This window comes from Amphibalanus amphitrite, unplaced genomic scaffold, assembly GCF_019059575.1.
Source record: "Amphibalanus amphitrite isolate SeventyFive unplaced genomic scaffold, NRLGWU_Aamphi_draft 000275F_arrow, whole genome shotgun sequence".
Classification (NCBI taxonomy): Eukaryota; Metazoa; Arthropoda; class Thecostraca; order Balanomorpha; family Balanidae; genus Amphibalanus; species Amphibalanus amphitrite.
The window spans coordinates 691,764-712,212 of record NW_024881770.1 but is presented as its reverse complement, the minus strand read 5'-3'; the positions used below and the strand labels follow the sequence as shown (position 1 = coordinate 712,212).

Here is a 20,449-nt window from a genome sequence, read left to right as displayed (position 1 = left end):
AAGGTCAGGTATGCCAAGTTTCAGCTCTCTATTGCCAGCGTGTTCGGAGCTATCGCGAAAAAAACCCTATGGGGGGGGGCGGCACCCGCCCCCCCCCCCCCTCGGCCGGCGAGGGTTAAAGCAGCATATTAATAATTATGTTTGTAAATTATCGATAAGCTGCTTATAGCAGGTCACGTGATTGCTACCAGATTATGTGCTCAGAAAGCACCTTTTCAACTTCGATTTTGAACAATTTTTACCTCCTTTGAGGCCAAATGATGGACGGTTTGAGGCACACGATGAAATGCTGAATCTATTGATGCCAAAATTTGTTCGTTTTTTGCATTTTTAGACTAGTATATCCTGGCTCAAACTTTGACCAGTTTGTGTGTAAACCCTATGGTGAAGGGAAAACTTCACGCCCAGCAGACGCCATTACAGTGCTGCCAAATCGTGTTTGGTGGGGGTCGGCGCCTACCGCGTGTCGCTAGTCGCTACGTGGTCCAGGAGCCGAGTCAGAGGAGGGTGGAGGGCGTGTTCCACCCCCCTCCTAGCGGGCATGGGTTTAACACTTATGATTATGGAAGAATCAAAGAATGGCTACTTAATCGTCGTCGACAATAAATAATACGTGAAGCGTTTCAGTTTTTTCCCTATCACGGTCGACACACACTACCTACAGACACAATTCAACCACCAATCGACAGCTCTCGATCGTGGCTATGTGCGCGGCACATTTTTAATCGCATTCGCACCCCCCAAATAGCCAAACTCGGCCCCTCGGCTATGTCGCCCGACGCTCCAGAGATGGCGCTGACTGTCTGCGTGACGTCAGCTCACACGACCGGCGATCGCCGATCATAAAACGTTTATGTCACCGCTGGACAACCAATTCCAGCGTACTGTCTTGCTTTTGCCCTGTTGTTCTGAAAATTTGGTCAAGAAACATGGCGTATAACCTTCCTTTAAAACCAAATTTGCTCTCAACCACTTCGCCGTAAAACGCCGCAATACGCACCAGACCATGTCATCAAGCCGTGCAGAGTACCACGGCTTATTCAAATCGATAATGTTTGCGTCCTTGATGGGTCGGTTGGTAGAGTAGTGGACTTCTGTGGTGTGGGTCGCTGGTTCGATCCCAGCTCGGGACGTTTTTTAATCTTTAGTTGTTGTACCCGACCGCTAGGGTCGCGACCCCGTAGAGGTCGCTGCGGTCCCCACGTGACCGACCGGCCGCAGTCACGGGCCGGCGGCGGCGCAGTGTGGGGCGAGCGGGCGGAGGGGTTGGTGCGGTAACTGCGGTGCCGTCAGAGCGGCCGCTGCCGGACAGCGGGAATGCGGCATGATACAGACATGGGAAGGGTAAATGGTATTTGGATGGTTAAAGAAATGATGGAGGGAGAGGGAAGGGTAAGTGACTAAGTGAGCAAATGATTGAGTCGGTGAGAGAACAAGTACAGAGAATGGAGCCGAAAGACGTTTTTAAAATGCACTTACAGCTTAGTTGCAGCACCCGGCCGCTACGAATAACTACATTACCGATCCTGAGTGGCGGGCGGGGGGGGGGGGGGCGAGGTATCCAGATTTGGGATAGGTTGGTTACAGAATTCCACAAAATACTGACAAGATTATCGATTATGTTTAGTGGGGACGGGGAAGGGCACGGGGACAGGACGGAGACGAAGACGGAGACGGAGATGTAGCGGCCAGCAGGAGCGGGGATGGAGACGGAGACAAAGAGCGGGAGCTGGAGCGCGGGAACGGGGACGGAGACGGCGACGGAATCGGAGACCAGACAGATACAGAGACAGCGACGAGACAGAGACAGAGGCGGAGACGGAGATGAAGCGGTCAGCGGGAGGGAGATGAAGACGGGGACGGAGAAAGAGAGCGGGAGCGGGAATGGGAGCTGGGACGGGAGCTGGGACGGAGATGGGGATGGAATACGAGACGAGACAGATACAGAGACAAAGGCAGAGAGGGAAGACGGAAACGGAAACAGAGCAGGCATATAATCTTTAGCACTGAAAACATTATCGATCGTGAGTGGTGGGTCGCGGGGGGGGGGGGGTGCAGAGGGAGGAAGGCGTCACTCAGATTTGGGATAGGTTAGTTACAGAATTCCACAAAATACTGAAAAAATAGCGATCATGTTTAGTATTACGAGCGTACCAATATGCGTATAGCGTCTTGAACTGGGACATAAAAACGTATATGTATCTGCAACGCGGGCGGGGAAGAAGCCACTAGCCAGTACTTTTTCAGTACCAAGAGGGGATTGGAGTGGAGGGGAGAGGAGGGGAAGGGAGGGAGTGGAGGGGAGGGGAGGAAATCGAGGGAGGGAGGGAGGGAGGAGCGAAAAAGTGCGATGAAGGAGACGGGGAGAGGAGGGAGAGAGACGGATGGTGAGGGGTAAGTAAGCATACGATTGGATCAGTGATCGACAAAGTCAGAGAGCGGAGAGGAGGGAGGGAAGAGGGTTGGAGGCAGATGGGAGTGAGAAAGGGAAAGGAAAAGAGAGAGAGAGAGAGAGAGAGAGAGAGAGAGAGAGAGAGAGAGAGAGAGAGAGAGAGAGAGAGAGAGAGAGAGAGAGAGAGAGAGAGAGAGAGAGAGAGAGAGAGAGAGAGAGAGAGAGAGAGAGAGAGAGAGAGAGAGAAAGCGGGCATTATGGACGGGATTTTGGACGGGACGGGCAGGGATTTCTATATAGATGTTCAAACGACGATTACAATTAGCGCCGGTAGGCGCGGGAGGGTGACCTAGTACGTATTATTAATACTTGATCTACCGTGACCAAGCGGCGAAGACCGAGCGGACAACATCCCGTACCGCTATTCCTGTCGCTAGATGGCACTAGCCCATTACCTGCAAGCTGCAAGCAGGCTGTGCCGCAATACCATATAAAGCGCAAATATTTTTGTTGGTCATAGTTAATAGACAATTTGATACGTCTTTGTGTTAAGGCGAAGATGATCAAAAATTTAATTTTGGTTTTGTATTTTTTAAGAAAACTGATGAAAACATCAGGGAAACCAAGTCAAGGAAACTTACGTGATGCAGAACTAAGAAAAACTCTTGATAAAAGTTAGCTGATGGCTACGCAAAATCTGGCGTCATTTGTGGCGCAGTTGAGATGAAAGATGGACAGCTTGGCGCGGCATCCCTCCTGACTTGTCTTTATACGATATTGATATCAATAATAATTACCATTTACCGGTGTATACCAATACGGTATTGTGATTAATTGCGTTAGGATATGTGATAACAATGAACCGCTGCATATTATTCTCACCTAAACTTTGTGGAAGGTGTTGCCAAGAAAGCAGTTTGTTAAGCCGAAGATGGAAGAGCAAAAAAGCGGATCACTGGGTATGTCAATATAATGTGAAATTAAGATGTTTTTTTCACTAAAATGCTCCTAAATCTGTAATAATTTGTCCATTTCAGATATGATATTTCCATTTTGAAGATTTCACTTTACATCACTGAGCTGCTGAGCAGTTAGTGAGTTCATCTAGGCATTATTGGTTTGCAAGCTTTGCTTCACTTGTCATCTGTCCAACAGTTTTTTCAGTTTGGACTTCAAACTTGCATGGTTCAGCAGCTGGTTTGTTGAGGATTTGATAAACCTAGTGTATGTGTTACGACAAACTTTATATTATGAACCAAGGCTATGCTTTGGCTTGAAGCCAGATACACAACCACTTAACCTAAAAATATTTGACTCAGTCTGCCAGTGTCTGCCAGTGCCCGTGCCAGTGTCAATGTCAATGTCAGTGCCAGTGACGGGCATTACTTGTAATCTCTCCTAAGACATTGCCTTCGGCACTGCTAAGCCTTGAGAATATTATGACAATGTCAATGTCATTATTCACAGTTGAATACCTAGCATCTGAAGGGAACATATTTGCACTCAAACTTGGTGACAGATGGCAAATACCAAGGCCGGAAGCTGGAATGTGCGGTTGTGTGTGTGGAGTGTGGTAACAGTTTGTGGTAACTGTAAATATTTTACAGGTGCTTTGATACTTATTTCCCGAATGAATAATTATCAGATATGAAATCAGGAGGTCAAAATACATTGTATAACATGCTTTTCATAATCAGTTTGGCATTTGAACATTTTATATACTAATACAAAAAAAAATCATAAACTGATGGGAATTTTTTAAAGTGCTGCTTGGAGTTAACCCTCGCATGTGTGCGGCGTTTGCCAGCTTCTAATGTGTAGGGGGGGGGGGTCGGTTGGACCCCCCCTTGCCGTTTGGCCCCTGATCGAGCTAGAGCTTCGCGGAAAAAACGAGCGTGTTGCCCGTGACGAGAGGAATCCGATGATACCCAATTTTAAGGTCCTAGGTCATTGGTTGACCTTCCAGGTCAGGTCAATGACCCAAAGTCGGGAAAATCGGGACCTGTTAGAAAGTCGTAAAGTGTGGCTGCTAAGGGGTTTTTCGGGGTGCTGATCACGAATATCGTGTTAGTTTTGATCACAGATGATGTCTTGAAGCATTTAGACCAGGTCGGGTCAGGTCAGGTCAGGTCAACCAGTAGGCGTCGTGACGGGTATTCGTAGTACGTGTCAACCGCCTCTGACAGCTTCGTAACATGTTACGAAGTCACCAAAACTACTTCGTAAATGTTCAAATGGTTGCTAAATTCGAATTCAGCTCCAAAAACTAGCCTAGAAACATGTAAAACTCGAAAAAGTGACCCGAGGTCACCCGAGGTCACCAAAGGTCAATGACCTGACCTGACCTTCAGGTGACCTTGACACACACGGGAGTAACATCAAATCACATGTTTGAACGTTTGAAACCACGAAAAGCTTGCAAACACGCGGCTAGTGCGAGCCGACATACGCGAAATCGCGATTCCGGCCAAACATGGTCTCGGAAAAGAGGTCACAGGTCAAAGGTCATTTGGGTCAGGGTCATGAAATTTTCAGGGTAGGTGTAAAATTGATCAATGCGAGGGTACTGAAAGTTTCGTCGCGATCGGCCGCTTTTTACGCGAGTTATTCGCGAAAAACCATGGAGGGGGTCCATCCGACCCCCCCTACACATGCGAGGGTTAAGTTAACTCTAATAAAATTGTTGCCACAGCCCACAGATGATATAAGGTAATGAGAAATGAATCCATTGAAAACAAATGAAGTTAAATTAAGATTCATATTTCTTCACTGGTTTGATGTATTTTTTTCAATAGCTATGTTGCAAAATGTATTTGAACGAGTGTCTGTTACCGACAGGCGAATTTGAAGCGCCGGCAGACGGGGCCAGCGCTGGCAATGAAGCACTTTGACCACTTCTACCCGGAGACTTACGGCGCGCGCTGGCGCTCGATGCGGCTGGCTCTGCTGTGTCGCTCCAAGCCGGCCGCTCTGGTCAACCACTTCGGCGACGTAGCCGGCACGTGCGACCGGCTGACGGTCAGTGGGGGCAGCAGGAAGGGGCTAGAGAGTGGTATGAAAAGGGTGAATGCCGGAATGCGATTTCGGCAGACTCCAGCCTGAAAAGTGCTGTGTTGTGCGTCATATATTCAAAGCAATGATCGTCGCCCAGATATTTGACGACACAGAGGTCCATTGGAGGTCTGAGTAGCCTTGTACTTTATGATCGTGCGAAGCGTGAAATCACATATACATAGGTGCTTCTCTGATATTTTCTGAGAAAAAATTAACGAGATAAACGGTAAATTTCATGTTTGATCATCAATTTTTAACGACTGGCGACTCGTTTTGCGATAAACTACTGTGTAGTCCACTCGTTGCAAACAAGTTTCGTCACCCCATCCACAGGAGACTGGAAGTATCGACCTTACGGCAGAGCTGCGCAGTCAGATCTCTCGGCTGCGATTGTCTGGCTCCACGGTCGACCAAACCCCATCTACTCCCTCTCCTCACTCCTCTCCCACCTCTGCCACCTCTGCCTCCGCTCCTGAGGAGGAGGCAGACGCGGCCGGTCGGCTGCGGGTCCTGGAGCCCACAGACGTATCCTCCGCCGTTCTGCACGACTACGTGCCGGCCAGTCAGCTGCACGGAGATGATGACTGGCTGGAGGAGGGCGACTACTTCCAGTTCGCGCAGGTTAGAACCTCTTTGGATGGGCTGTTAAGTGTTGCTCGGATAGGCTCTCATCGAGTGATTTTGCTCGTAAGGGAGTTTGTTTTTATAGGGCAAATCTTTTCAGAATGACCATTCTTTAATGTTTTGCATACTTTGTTTACAGTAATAAACCAAATCATTGGGTGACGTTTTGCGCATTGAGTTACCAGTGAAAAAGTTATGCAATGTGTTAACCGTTTTTCATGAAATATAATTAGTCGACCGTTTTCTTCAGTATGTAGGTATGATGATTCATTCAAGTCCATGATTTCTCCTGCTCTCACAGCTACCTGACCAGATTCCCTCTGCCCTCCCGTCCCTCCGTCCCCAGGAGGACGGCAGTCTGCGAGTGGCCGTGGATCGGGACGGACCGATTACCATCCCAGAGACGCTGAGGCTCTTCAGTTACCCGGCCGGAGACATCTCTCGCTTCCCTCACCCGCAGACCTCCGGCTCGGGGGCCAAAGGTGCGTCATAGCGCAAAGGAAAGGGGCAGAAGCGGCCTCTGGGTGTCTGTCTGCATGTGATTGTATGCAGTGCTCTAGCCGAGTTTGTGGGGGTGACTAGTAGCGCCATCAGGCGGCCCGACTATTGTCAGAAGATGTGCTGTTCGTTGGCAACTATCTGGCCAAACCGACATGCTATATGATAGAATGCAAGCCAATCCATGGACTGTTAGGGCGTAGATTGTGCTGGCTGGTTGCTGTTACCAATAGCCAGAAATGTGCAGAATACTCGTCTTCGATACGGTCTTGTGCAGCATGTTTTACGAGGAAATCGATCAGTTTTTTTTTTCAAAAGTCTTCGGGAAATCATTTGAATACCAGCGGTGTTTTGTTCGTCATAGGTAGTTTGGCACCTCGATTTTAGTAATTATTTTATTGATTATTTGTGAATGGCATATCGGTTCTCATGCACTATCCCTTCACCCATCCACCGTCTCTTACCGTGGCGTGCGTTTCGCTGCAGACTACTACCCGATGGACGCGGCGTCTCTGCTGCCTGTACTGGCGCTGGACGTACAGCCAGGGGACTCTGTCCTGGACCTGTGCGCGGCGCCCGGTGGGAAGGCACTGGCTATCCTGCAGACACTGCGGCCAGGTTAGTGTGAGTGTGGGAGGGAGCTGAGACTGAGTCACCTGAGCGCAGGGCTGGCATCGGATGGGGCTGGTGGGTGAGGGGTGGGGAAGGGGTTTGTAATAACAGGCACACCTTGAAATTCTAGAGGATCGCTGTCGGTGGGTAAGCTTGGTCTGTGTGGTGTTTTTCATGTGCCCTGTACAAGTGTTCGATGTTTTTCTGCATAAACGCCTCAGACACACACACACACAGTGCTTGGTACTAAACGAACGTGCCATATCCTGGCATACGATTAGGATCCACTCCTCACGGCACTTGCTTTTTGACTAACGAGATAATTGACTAGGTACCAGGCATGGAGTTCCAATGCATACTGGCCCTCTATTTGCACATAAAACTATTCTCAATGCTCGATTGAGGCCGGTAAAATGCTAAAGAAGCAAAAACCGCCCGCAAAGCACCTATCCCTATGACCTGACCGCTCGCCTGTCGTTCCGGCAGCGTCACTGGTGTGTAACGACGTCCAGGCGGGTCGGGTGCGTCGGCTCAAACAAGTGCTGCTCGACTACCTGCCCGAGGCCGACCGGTGGCCCTGTGAGGTGAAGGTGACCAAAATGGACGGACGCCGCCTCCAGGACAGGGAGCAGTACGATAAGGTGGGTACCCTGTGCCGGGGAAAGGGGACTGGTGAGAGGGAGTTCTCGTGGAGTTGGTGGGTGAGAGGTGGACTCAGACTGCTGCTGGCTCCAATCTTACTGTCTGTTTCCAATGTAATAGAGTCGTACTTTTCTATTCTTAGATGTCCTGGTGCGTAATGAAGGAACATTATCTGAAATAGTGTCTTGTGCTGTGGCCCGTGACAGTCAAAATTTCGTAAGCTATTTTAGTTAATGTGAAATAGCATGACTCCAGAGTCACCATTGGTCTGATTTGTTGTGACCGATTTTTCTACATAATCAAAAATTGTCAGTTCCACCGCCTGAAATCCGATAAGTCGTACAGAATCACGAACTTCAGCACAAGAAATCACCAACTTTCACTGTTGCAATTATATTATCAATCATTCTCGTAGCGTGACATTAATTGCCAAGTCACACATAAGCCGCGCATAAAGCGGCTTATCATTCTCTCTACACATAAAACTTGCCGTTAACAATATCTCCCAACCCCGGTTGACAAAAAGCAGACGACAGCTTCTCTCGCTCTCTGTTTTCATTCCTGCTGTTTGCCTTGCCCGTGCTGTGCCCTCTGCCTGACCTCCTCCCCCCTCCCCCGCCCCCGGTGACCGGCCGTCGCGTGTCGGTTGTCACAGCTGGCGCCCCGTCGGGCTGATCCTGGTCGGCTGCCATTACTAACCACTTGGCTGCCTTGCTGTCGCCAGATGCGAACCTGCCTCATAAGTGCCCGTTTCACCTGGCAGGCTAGCGGGTATCACGAGATAGGTTGGCGGCACAGACTGACGAATGTTTCGGCTAAGGCTGGCGGCACAAGGAGGGTTAGGAAAGGTAGGCTTCAAAAATGATGAACTGGAAATGAAGTTTTTGGCGTCGCCGTTTGAAAATCCGTACAATATCTTAACTGTCGTACCACGTAAGCATCCCTATCCGATATTCAAACATCTCTTGACTTCTGTGGAATGATCGACAATTGTAATTTGATAACTTGCTCCAGGAGGCGTCTGAACTCATAAATCCTGCCTCCAGCGCCGTTCAAGTATTGCCTTGTAAGCAGCCCGTCAAATCAGGTGTTCTTTGTGTTCGAGCTTAAACGTGGGGCACAGCTGTGGAAATCACTTATCAGTCTGCCCAAATGGGGCTGTTGGCAGCTCAAAAACACGCATGAGTCAGCCCCTTGGCGCTTGCTCATCGTTCATACATAGCTGTGCTTCTCATGCGGATTCGATTTTGGTTTGTTTTTAGCCAGGTATCTCTGATACCCCGTAAATCTCTTCAATTTTCTTCTCGTGAGCTTCTTTCTTGGATATAAAAATTATCCAACCTCACGAGTCCTAACCAGTGCCAGTATAGTACAGTATAGTACAGCGGTCGAGTTATGGGCGTCGCCTCCGCTCTCGGCCGGCTCAGTCCTCATCCGACAGCTCCACGCTGTGCCCGAGCTGCTCCAGCTCGGTGCTTTGCGCGGCGGCCAGCTGGATCATCTGTGTCACCGCTGCCGTGTCCAGGCGGTCGGCGGCGACATCCTCAGGCTCAGCCTCCAGCAGTTGGCCCCAGGTGACGACCCTCCGCCGTCCACCGGCCGCGTCTCGGCGTCTCTGCCGCCGCGGCCGGCCGCCCGCCTGCACGGCCACCGGCGGCGGCGCGCGCTGCTGACTCTCCGGCAGTGAGCTCAGTGACACGGACGACTGGGAGGACGTCTCGGGTGTGGGGAAGTCGGCCGCCACCGGCGAGTCGGCGGTGGGCGACGGCGCGCGCTTCTCCGGCTCCGTCTGCGTGTGGGAGGCGCGGCGCGCGCGCGTCAGCCGGCCGTCGCGCAGCTCGACCCGCTCCTCTCGCAGCTCCTGGGGCAGCAGGCGCAGGCGCACGTCCTGCAGCTCCTCGGTCAGCTGCCGGTTGGCCTGTTTCAGGTAGGAGTTCTCGTAGCGCAGTCGGTTGGCCTCCTGCGTCATGCCGGCGTTCTCCGTCTCCAGGTAGATTTTGAACTTGAGGCTCTCGAGCAGCATCTTGTACTGTTGTGGCTGGTTGTGCTGAAGCCGGTTGGAGACGAGTAGCAGGTTTTCCATGTTGACGTCGTTGAGTTGGTCGAGGACCTTGCCGATGACGCGCTGGTATTTGGCCATCGTCTCCAGCGCTTCAGTATCCTTCTGGTCGCGCGCCTCCTTCAGTGTGAGCAGCTTGGAGCAGAGCTTGTACGCCGTCTCATCCTTTTTGGCCAGAATACCGAACAAGTTGTCGATCTGTTCCCGGAGGCCTGTGTTCTCCTCCTGCACTCGCTGCAGCTCGTGTGTCTGCGCAGTCCGCTCCAGGCGCGCCTGACCCTCAGCCCTGGCCAGCTGGTCGGCCAGTCGGTCGGCCCTGCTCTGAGCGTGCGCCAAACGCTCGGCCAGCTGCGCGGCGCGGCGCTCCTGCTCCTCGCTCTGGCGCTGGGTGTCGCGCTGCAGCGCCTCGGCCCGCCGCTCCGTGTCGTGCAGCTCGCGACTCACCAGCGCCTTCTCCGTCTTCAGCATGGAGACGTCGGCGAACAGCCGGCAGCACTCCTCGTGCGACTGCGCCAGACTCGCCTCCAGCTGGGAGAGCGTGCTGCGCATGCTGACCACCAGCGCCGGCACGTCCAGGCGGCCGCTGTCGAGCTGCGCGCGCAGCTCGTGTCGCTGCTGCTCCAGCAGCGCCGCGTGCTGCTCCTTCATGGCCAGCTGGCGCTCGGCGTGTCGCAGTCGGCACAGCAGCGCGCTGCTCTCCGAGCGCAACCGCGTGATGTCTCCGCGCAGCCGCGGCACCAGCTCGTGCCGGTAGTGCGCGATCAGCTGCGCCTGCTGCGCCAGCCGACTGTGCAGCGCCGCCTGGTCCTGCTCTTGTTGCTGCTGTTGATCGCGCTGAGTCTGCGCTGCGGATGTCGATCGCCACGGAAACTTGCCGTCTGAAAGGAAGCCAAGGTAGCCGTCAATCGCCTACCAGTTTAACGAATAGGGAGCAAGGAATGCTGTTTAAAGGGTACAAAGACAACGTTTAATGACAATGAGATGCATTCAGCGCAGCCTATTGAGCAGCTTACCCTATTTGACGTCCGGTATTGATGTTACATGAGTTTTTCGTGTTCTTGAGCTTTGTTTCATAGATTTACTGTGCTGATTTTGTTCTTGCTATAATTTTCCGGGTCTCCTACCTTTATCACCTTATCTTTCTCCCTCCCACCACCCACCCACATCCCAGAGTAAATGTTTATTTAGCTCCCCAGTCCTAGAGTAAATTAATTTAGCCCATTCGGATCTACAAAATTATGTATACTGCTCTGATTGCTAGGAAATTTACGAAATTTACCTGGCAAGAAAAAGGCTGGCTCGTGATTTTCGATCAAGGCCATCTCGTTCATGGCAAAAAGAAAAGCTTATGTATGACCGTTCAGCATGTTTGTGGCACGCATTCGATCAGAGTTCACAGGACCACGGGATGCTGTCTCCATCACTGCATATAAGTGTTTGGTGTTTTGCAGTGTTATGACAATGTTCCGAAGGGTAGGTATTTGAATAGACAAGCCAGGTGCTTCATGACGAAGGTGGCGTAGGGCGAAGTTGGCAATGGAACGCAGAGAGTGCTCTCCCTTTCGCGTTCTTTTCACTCCTCTTTTTCGTGGATGGGATGAGCGGATGATTTGTGTACATACCTAGGAGTTTCACTCCGTTCTTATTCGATGTGATTGATTTCCTGGTATGGTGATGTATTCCGTTCTCATTAGGGTGCGCTACATGCGTTGTGGTGGCGGCAATGAATCAGGGGTGTGTGTTATTTCTCAGTTTGATAAGTATGCTTTCGCTGGAGATCTTAACCCAAGAACGCCTAGGGGGGGGGGGGTTGTATCAACCCCCCCCCCTGAGGTTTTTTCGAAGTGCACGCTAAACGGCTTGTCGTAGCGGGCTGAAATTTTCAATACCCTCTGGGGCAACCTTTGCGCATCTTTTGCCGAAAAAACATTGATCGGGTCATGTCAGGTCACGGAGTTATGACGTCATAAGAGGTACAGCCTCCGGCCGGATTTTCACAAACTGAGTGCCAACGCCCGAGGTTTCCTGCCGGTAGTACGGACATCGGTTGATGGATCGTGATGAAACTTCCCATGCATGTTGGGGCAAGTATTGGCTATCATATGGTATAAGAAATTTGACCGGGTCAGGTCAGGTCACGGAGCTATGACGTCACAAGAGGAACAGCGTCCGGTACTATTTTTGAAAAGCGCCCGAACCACTATTTTGCTAATTCTTGTCACCTCAATGGGAATATGCAGCAATATTAGCTTCTATAGGGAGCAAATGGACCTCCCAAATCCAAAAAACAATCAGATTTCAAAAATTTAAATTTTGATTTTTCGAATTTCTGCCGCCGACTGTGACCTTGCCGACTTCCGGCGCTCCCAACGCGCCATTTTTAGAGCTAGGGAAACGAAATACATACCAAACGATAGAGAATTGATCAAGGAACACGATAGTGAAGGTTTCAAGTCGATATCTCCCACCATTTTGCCGCAATCGCCGCCGAAAGTTGAAAAAAAGTCTATTTTTCCGAAAATTTGACCTTTGACCGGTCAAAAGTAGGTCAAATGTTGACCTAGGACCAAAAAATATACCATCAATCGCGAGATCTCGTTGAGAGCAATCCGTTGGTTTTTTCCGCTAAGCTCTACGACCTTCCGTTTCGAAACGCCAGGGGGGGGGGTCGTAACAACCCCCCCCCCCCTGGTCGTTCGTGTTATGAGAAATGGCCTGGTCGTGCGAGGGTTAAATACCTATTGATGCTCCGCATGTTCAAATCTGCTATTACCTTCGAAGAGTATTTTTGTATGCTAGTGTTGAAGGGTATGTTAGTCGCTCGGAACTTGTATTACGTATATAGTTATGGCCCACATATGATTGACAGTCGTTAAACCGGGTCAGATTATTGGCGGCACGTGGCTCGTTCCCACTGACCAGGGTCGGCGGTATGTCACGTGATTTACCGGCCGACAGATCAGGAGGTAGCGGCACGTGGTGTATTCCCAGTGACCAGGGTCGTTTGGTCACGTGATTTACCGGGCCGGCCGCTCGCGGTCACGGCGCTGGGATTGGATGATAGGCAGAGGTCGGGATGGAGCTTTATCACCGATACGGAAGGTCAGCGGAAGTGTAAGTCGAAGGTGCAGCAGCTGTATGAAGCCCCAGTTTCACATGGGATATTTGCACGAAAGCTGTGACAAGGTTATGGCAGATATTTGTTTTATCGGATTGTTGTGAAATGGATGTCATTGGGATCGACTGACCGTGTTAATTTATCACCGTTTTAATAGACGACTGGCTCTCTACTGCAGTTGTGATCGATGGTGCATATTTGTCGCTTAATCCTTCGGGACTTGGAGTTGCATAATTTGTTTGTAGGTATTGGCGATATGCCTGATTTACAATTGCACTACGCATAGACATGTAATTAGTGCTTACGTGTCAAATCTTACTTGAAAGGTGTTGTATTGTCGTTTTTGGTGAAAAAGTTCAGTACCTATACTTACTCAGTGACAGACATTTATGATACCATTCCATGATAAATGTACCATTCTGTTCTTTGCAGCATTTCAGTTCATTCAGTGATGCATACAGGAACATCGTAGGTGCAACCTATATGCATCCATAAAATAAAACATCTGCATTTCTAGCTCACGAGGAGCTCATGCGATCATCAGTCGGTACCGGCTACCAAGATTGCATTCTGTACTTAAGAACCCTCAAATGTCTTCACTATCCCCTGACCAACGGGCAAGTACCTACTGTTCACTTCAATTCAATTCAAAAGTACGAGAGCAATATGTCAATACTGTGTAACATGTCAGGCACCCACCTGGTCCGGAGAGGTACGGCGCCAGCTCCATCGCCGCCTTGTACCGGAATAGGAACTCGTCGAGGCGCCGCGTCGCGCTGGCCCAGCGCAGGGCAGCCGGTGACACGGTGGCTCCCGAGGAGTCAGAGCTCAGTCGGTTGTCCGCAGCCATCCCATCGACTCGAGTCAACGGTTTAGTGCATAATCATAAACTCGGACGGAAGAGTCACCATTAGGTCCTAAATCAGCTGCGGGAGTCACCGAGCAGGCGACAGTTTCGGGCACATGGGCCAGCACAAAATTGACAGACTCATGGGCGGGCGGGTATTACCATGCAGTCAGTCACTAGAATATTGAGGCCGGCTCCTTGAAGACGCTGGCGACGGGTTGCGGGCAGCGTTTGTCGTCAAACACTTTTCCTGGCGTCCGTCACGCTCGGGTAAGGAGTCAACTGTCACGTTCCACCTGCCACAATCCTCACATCACTCCACACGTGCTCATCCACACCCTCGGCCGCACCCAACACCTCCCTCCGGTCCGCTGACGTCTCTGCCCGGCCTGTGCGACGGCGCCCGCCCCTCTCCGCTGTATGCCGCGGCGGCCGGCCGAGCGACGGACCCACCGCGACCGGCGACTGACACAGGTGTTCGCTCCCCACCGCCCCACCTCGCCCCGTCCCCCGTCTTCCGACTTCTGTGGGGAGGGGAGTGTTTTTTCTCAGTTACCCTCCCTCGTGAGGTGGTCATTCACCTCTGGTCGAAGAGCGTCGCATCTGTTCAACCCTATCTCATTCCCTATCTTCTTTCCCAAATCAGTCCAGAGAACAACGTTGCCTGTAGCCGGATGGTATGATGGGTATGATGCTTTTTTATTTACCAGTATAACGCCTTTTGGGGCGACTAACGGAGCGAGCGAGAGGGTGGGCCTTGCACGTGCGAAATTGCGAGGGGGTACCTCCAACTGACTTGTGCACGGCACCCTACTAACTGGTCTCTAGCGATGTGCCAAATTTGGGCACAATCGGCCCAGCCGTTCTCGAGATCTGGAAGCGGCACCCTGCACGTGCGCACGTGCAAAATGGGTCCCAACTGACTTGTGCACGGCACCCTACTAACCGGTCCCTAACCGTGTACCAAATTTGAGCGCAATCGGTCCAGCCGTTCCCGAGATCTGGAAACGACCCCTGCACGTGCGCACGTGCAGCAGCACCCCAACTCTGGCACATGTATATGCAGTGCCTAGTGGGTGCCTACCTACATGCCAACTTTCAGCGCAATCGGCCAAGTAGTTACCGAGATATTGCAACAATTACAAAACTGACACCTCTTCGTTTTGCACGTGGCACGTGCATAAGGGGTCACCCACATGCATCGGGAATAGTCCAATACTTGGTAGAAGGAATGAAGCTACCCTACAAAAATTACCGCGTGTAAATCGGTCAAGTGGTTGCTGAGATATAAGCCTCGCAAAAGCGTGACCACGGCCGGCCGGCCGGCCGGCCGCTCATACTCAGAAATTTCCGTTAATCTAAGGAAAGACTACGCTCGCTTCGCTCGCTCCGTAATTAGAAACGCTGGCCGAGGAACTAATCCGCAGCTTCAGAGCCGCTGCAGCTGCGTAGCGTTTTATTTCAGCTGTGTTGAACAGACTTTTGGCATTGCAGAATAAGCGCACATTCTCTTATTGTTACCATCAGCAAACCCGCTCGCATTCCCGAAGTCTCTGATGAGTCATTCTCGCAGCTGAGCAGCTTGGGTGACTGCCCTGCGGCTGAAAGGAGCTGTGTCGCTAACGGTTACGGCTGGTACTGAGTGAACAGCGTAGTGGCTGAAAAATAGCTTGAAGTGTCCAGTTCTTCTAAACATTTAATTATTGATAAGTGACATCGACCGGTGCTGCAACTCTTAAAGGAAAAGGGCCACCTTTAACATGGGGATTGAAACTGAGATAGCCATCTTGTAGCCCGTGTCCGAAAACCTATCTGTCTACCTCCTTACGGCCGATTTCGGCCTCCATTCGTAGTTATCGGCAATTTTAAAAGAAAATACGCCAGGAATGCGTCCTTATCCCAGGAATGCGTTCTTATCCGACAATACAGCCACCCGCGGCGAGGCTTTGGTTTTTTACCAATCAGCTCCAACCAGCTCAGCTTTAACCAATCAGCTTATCTGACACAATCCGACGAGTCTGTCTTCTGAACGCTGATTGGCTTGAGTGTGACGTCATCGCTATGCCGTCATACAGCAGGTGCCGTAGAGAGTATCAACATAGTACCAATATGTTAAATAGTTTTAAATACTTTTTCGCGAATTGTGCACTTCTGGCACCAGTTTTAAAAAGAAAATGAAAAATAATAATGTCAAAATGAAAAACAACGATATCTTCATATTTCACGAAGGTGGCCCTTTTCCTTTAACATTGCTACCCCTTCAATGCCGGCCAACACTTTCAATCCGGCGTTGCATGACCCGTGTCTCCCAACGTCTCTGCTGTCTTTACGTTCCAAGCCTGGCGTTTCATTCGAGTTAAGATTGTTCCAAAGACACAGTGCTGCACCATCATCAGCACAGGACAGCGAAGCAGCGCGAAAAGCCCTCCGCACTAACATACATAGCTTTGTACAATCGGCAAATTATATGCATAGGAACTTTATCAAGGCAACAGATTATCCTCCTTCGACCTCCTAACGCAAGCATCCTGCTGCTCTGTAGAATTTGTACGTTAGTTGTCATTGCAAAGTTTTCGAGCAAGTGTCAAGTGCAAGATAATTAAAATGAAACGCAATTTTCCTGCGTATGTACCTATTTCGTTTCAAGAGGCTCCTGACCTGACCCGACGTGACCTGGCCTGAGAGTATTGTCCGCGGAATTTCATAGCTATTGAGCGCCACAAAACCCAACCCCGCGACTAGCAGCTAGCTGAAAGAGCCGACACGACCTGGTCTGACATAACCTGATGTGATGTAGCCTATCTGCTGTGACATGCCATGACCTGCCGTGACCGGAGGTGGCTTCCCTCGCCAGGTGCTGGTGGACGTGCCGTGTTTCTCCGACCGGCACGTGCTGTCGGAGGAGGAGAACAACCTGTTCGCCATCAGCCGGTCCCGCGAGAGGATCCAGATCCCGCAGCTGCAGACGGACCTGCTCAGGTGAGATCGCGTGGGTCATATCATCTGGATTATGGAGCACCTGGATCACCCCATTTTAGCTTCGTGAATGATCGACCCGTCTAGATAGTCTAGCCGGCTCATTACAAGTAATCATTGCTCATGAAATTCACTGGTTCAAAGGTGCCTGCTCACTCTTAACTATTCAAAGGAGTTTCCTGAGTACCTTGTTTATAGATGTGTTTGAAATAGTCATTGCTCATGAAATTCACTGGTTCAAAGGTGCCTCCTCACTCTTGTTCAAGTGAGTTTCCTGAGTACCTTGTTTATAGATGTGTTTGAAATGCGTCACACATGCGTCATGGTTGACGGTGACACAGAAAATGTTATTTCTACAACATATGTACCGGGACTCATATGTTCAACAACATATGTTCCTGATTCGTTATCAGCGCTCGACAGGCATCGTTCATTGCTTGGTATGGGGAAGGAGGTATGCGACGTACTCACAGGTGCTAAACCCTCTTCCGAGACAACGTCGGTATGCTAAGATCAGACTTTTAGGTGACCTACACTGCGTGAATGTCTGCAATGTGCATCCATAATTCCATACCTTCAGTTCAGTCTCGTTCACCGTATTACCGCGATGTGTAGCGCCATCTATGATAACTCAGGGTGTACCGGACCTACTGGTAGTTCCCCAGTCACTTAGCCACTGATTTGGGAATGAAGCCGTTCAGCAGCCTGCCACGCGAATGGCCCGCCAGCTGTTCAAAGTTCATTCCGTCACTTAATACCGATCGTTCCAAAATGTTAATTTCTGCTGCTGTGTCCTATGTTGTATTTGCTACTCACTAGTCATCAGTCAGTTGAATCGCGAAAGAACCTCCTGTTCTTTTTCTCATTCTTCTCTCTTCGGTGTTCACCATGCTGCTGCGGGTTATACATTTACTGGTGTATTTATCTGCCTGACTGCCTCCGTTCCGTCGTTTCCATCCTCAGGACAGTCAAATCCTTCTCCTCCACGCCCCAACCCCTGTTCCGGGCTGGACGGGCAACTTTATCCCATGCGGGATTGCCCGTAAGCCGAGCAGGTCCGTAGCCGGGTGCAGTGAGTGCCTGGTCCTCTGGACGGGCTCAGCCCCGGCGACTCACTAGAGTGTTCGCCCAGACCAATGTCTCCCCCTAATTCCTATCATCCTTCCGGCTCTGCAATGGTCTTGTCAGACTGAAAGGGCCTAACCCAACAAAACAAAACAAACAAAACAAATGCCGGACTGCATGGTATCTTGGCACAGCCTGTTGCCGGGTAAGTGGTAACTGCGCCTTCCTGGCTGTCTGTTGACCTGACCCGACGTGACCTAACCTAACTGTTGTACTGACAGGCGTGCCGTGGAGGCGGTTCGACCCGGCTGTCTGGTGACCTGACCTGACCTGACCTGACCTGACCTGACCGCCGTACCGACAGGCGGGCGGTGGAGGCGGTCCGCCCGGGCGGCACGGTCGTCTACTCCACGTGTACTCTATCTCCGGTTCAGAACGACGGCGTGGTGCACATGGCGCTGAAGATGTTGTGGGAGGACACGGATGTGCAGGTGGTGGTGAAGGACATGACGCAGGCCATGCGACCCTTCTACGGCGCCTTCTGGTTCGCCCGTGGCTGCGGAGTCAAGTATGGCCAGATGGTGCTGCCCTCTGTGGTCAACAACTTCGGACCCATGTACTTTGCCAAAATTGTCAGGGTGAAGTAGTCTTGGCTGTGCTCGGTGTGTATGTATTTGAATGTTTTTATAAAATAAATACTATGTACATTAATGTATTTTGTATTTTGACGCATTTAATGTAAATCGGCTTTGGAGTTTGGAAGCTAGTGGTCTTAGAAGGAAAAGTTGTATTTCGATTTTCGAGACACATGCGTGTAAGGCGTGTCACATTGCGTAGCCATCTAACAGATGCCGCAGCGAGAGACACGGGTATGCCTTATGCATTACCCAGCTACTACACTGCATCTGTTATTCTATTTGTGTCATGCTATTCTTTATTTATCATGCCGCTGCAGAACGCTCGTAGTGAAATATCCCCTTCATCGATGGATAGAGACCCATTTCTTCGACTTTTCATGCATTTATTCACTGAAGGAGAAGAAATAAATGTAAGCATTTGGCGAGAACATCCAGGGTATATAAGAACATCTACCTAAATATCTATCCTAACACGGCTGAGCGTGTGTCTTGGTTTACTTGACACTTGCATTAATAAGGAGAAATGTCTAAACGGCGTCTTAATTCATGGTTAACTCAATCGAAATGTATTCCAGGTGAATTACCTGAATGATGTACCTGAAAGATGCACTTCTAGATACACACCAAAGAACTAAAAATAATTAACAGGAATTTTTAACCCTCGCCCCGTTGGGGGGGCCATTTTGCCCCCCCCCCCTGTGGTTTTTCCTGAATAGCAAGAAAACGGCGGCGCGCAGCGCCGCCAAATTTTCAGTACCTCCCCGGGCATCAATTTGACACCTTCACACCAAATTTCAAGTCTTAGGTCACCTTAGGTCAGGAGTTATTGAGGTCAAACTGAGGTCATGTTCGAGCAAAAATGAGCAAAAAACATGCAATCTTGAAACGCTCAACAAATCTACAGTTATCAAGCAATTTCAAAGTTCTTTATATGGTCTAGTAGACAAAAAGCGGCACTACAAAACTGCTATCTCGGATTTTCAAAATTTTGGGTTTTTGACCCAAAAAAATTCAAAAAGTTGATTTTTTTGGAAAAACTAAAAAAAATCCAAAATTTTTCCGAATTTCGAAAAAAAAAAAACGGAATAAATGTGATAGTCCCTGCGCTCTTCTATATACATACCAAATTTCAGATCGATATCTCGTTTTTTGGCCAAGTTATAGCGAAAAAAACTGTTAAAAAATGATGACGTCAAATATTTGAACTCAATTTTTAGCGATTTTAGACCACGTACGGCAAAACAAAGACCACCATTGAACTCCCCGTGACGAGCTGCATCGATTCGATACCCATTTTATGCAAAAATATTAACTTTGAAATTTGACCTAATTTGACCTGACCTTGACCTGACCTTGACCTGACCTTGACCTAAACGTGACCTAAGCTGGCCCGAAAGGCTGCCTGACCCACATAATCGCATTTTTCATGTAAGATGGGCCATAAAACATGTATCACACGACACTTTCATATTGTGACCCCCCACTCCCCAGTGACCTGACCTCTGTGACCTGACCTGGTATTAGTGACCTCAAATAGCGAAATATGTGTTTGAAGAACATTTCCCCATCGATGATTTTCAATGAAATGCATTTTACTCGATTTTACAACGCATTTCTTGAAATGCCTATAAACGGTGAAAATTGGACCTTTGACCTGACCTGTGACGTCATCGGTTTGACCTGGGTCAATAAAATTGGGTCACAAGGTAGTTCCTTGATAGGGCTATCCAACACCGTTTGCCGCTTGTCGCTAGGTTGCGTGGTTCTCGAGATCTTAGGGGGGGGGGCCAAAATGCCCCCCCCCCCCAACGGGGCGCGTTGCTCGGCAGAGCCCAACGGGGCGCGGGTTAACACCTCATCACGGTTTCAACAATGTACAATGCCACTGCTTAGCGTACTGACATGATATGCGGATAGTGAACGG

The 20,449-nt window shown here is 50.1% G+C and overlaps 2 protein-coding genes across 3 annotated transcripts; one reads left to right on the top strand and one right to left on the bottom strand.

The window, feature by feature from the left end:
• The first annotated feature begins 3,071 nt into the window (after positions 1-3,071).
• Positions 3,072-18,598, top strand: LOC122387162 (5-methylcytosine rRNA methyltransferase NSUN4-like). 2 transcript variants are annotated; one of them, XM_043377079.1, is made up of 8 exons: positions 3,072-3,351; positions 5,231-5,410; positions 5,780-6,067; positions 6,417-6,552; positions 7,055-7,186; positions 7,667-7,821; positions 16,701-16,825; positions 18,252-18,598. In XM_043377079.1, the coding sequence occupies exons 1-8, from the start codon at positions 3,250-3,252 to the stop codon at positions 18,532-18,534; spliced, it is 1,401 nt and encodes a 466-aa protein (XP_043233014.1). In that variant the 5' UTR covers positions 3,072-3,249; the 3' UTR covers positions 18,535-18,598. The 2 variants fall into 2 exon arrangements, with proteins under 2 accessions (XP_043233014.1, XP_043233015.1); XM_043377080.1 differs by lacking the exon at positions 3,072-3,351 and adding an exon at positions 3,392-3,486.
• Positions 8,200-11,133, bottom strand: LOC122387161 (centrosomal protein of 83 kDa-like). The gene is made up of 2 exons (XM_043377078.1): positions 10,895-11,133; positions 8,200-10,759 (listed from the first exon to the last, which is right to left on the bottom strand). The coding sequence occupies exon 2, from the start codon at positions 10,527-10,529 to the stop codon at positions 9,246-9,248; it is 1,284 nt and encodes a 427-aa protein (XP_043233013.1). The 5' UTR covers positions 10,530-10,759; positions 10,895-11,133; the 3' UTR covers positions 8,200-9,245.
• Positions 18,599-20,449: the final 1,851 nt, after the last annotated feature.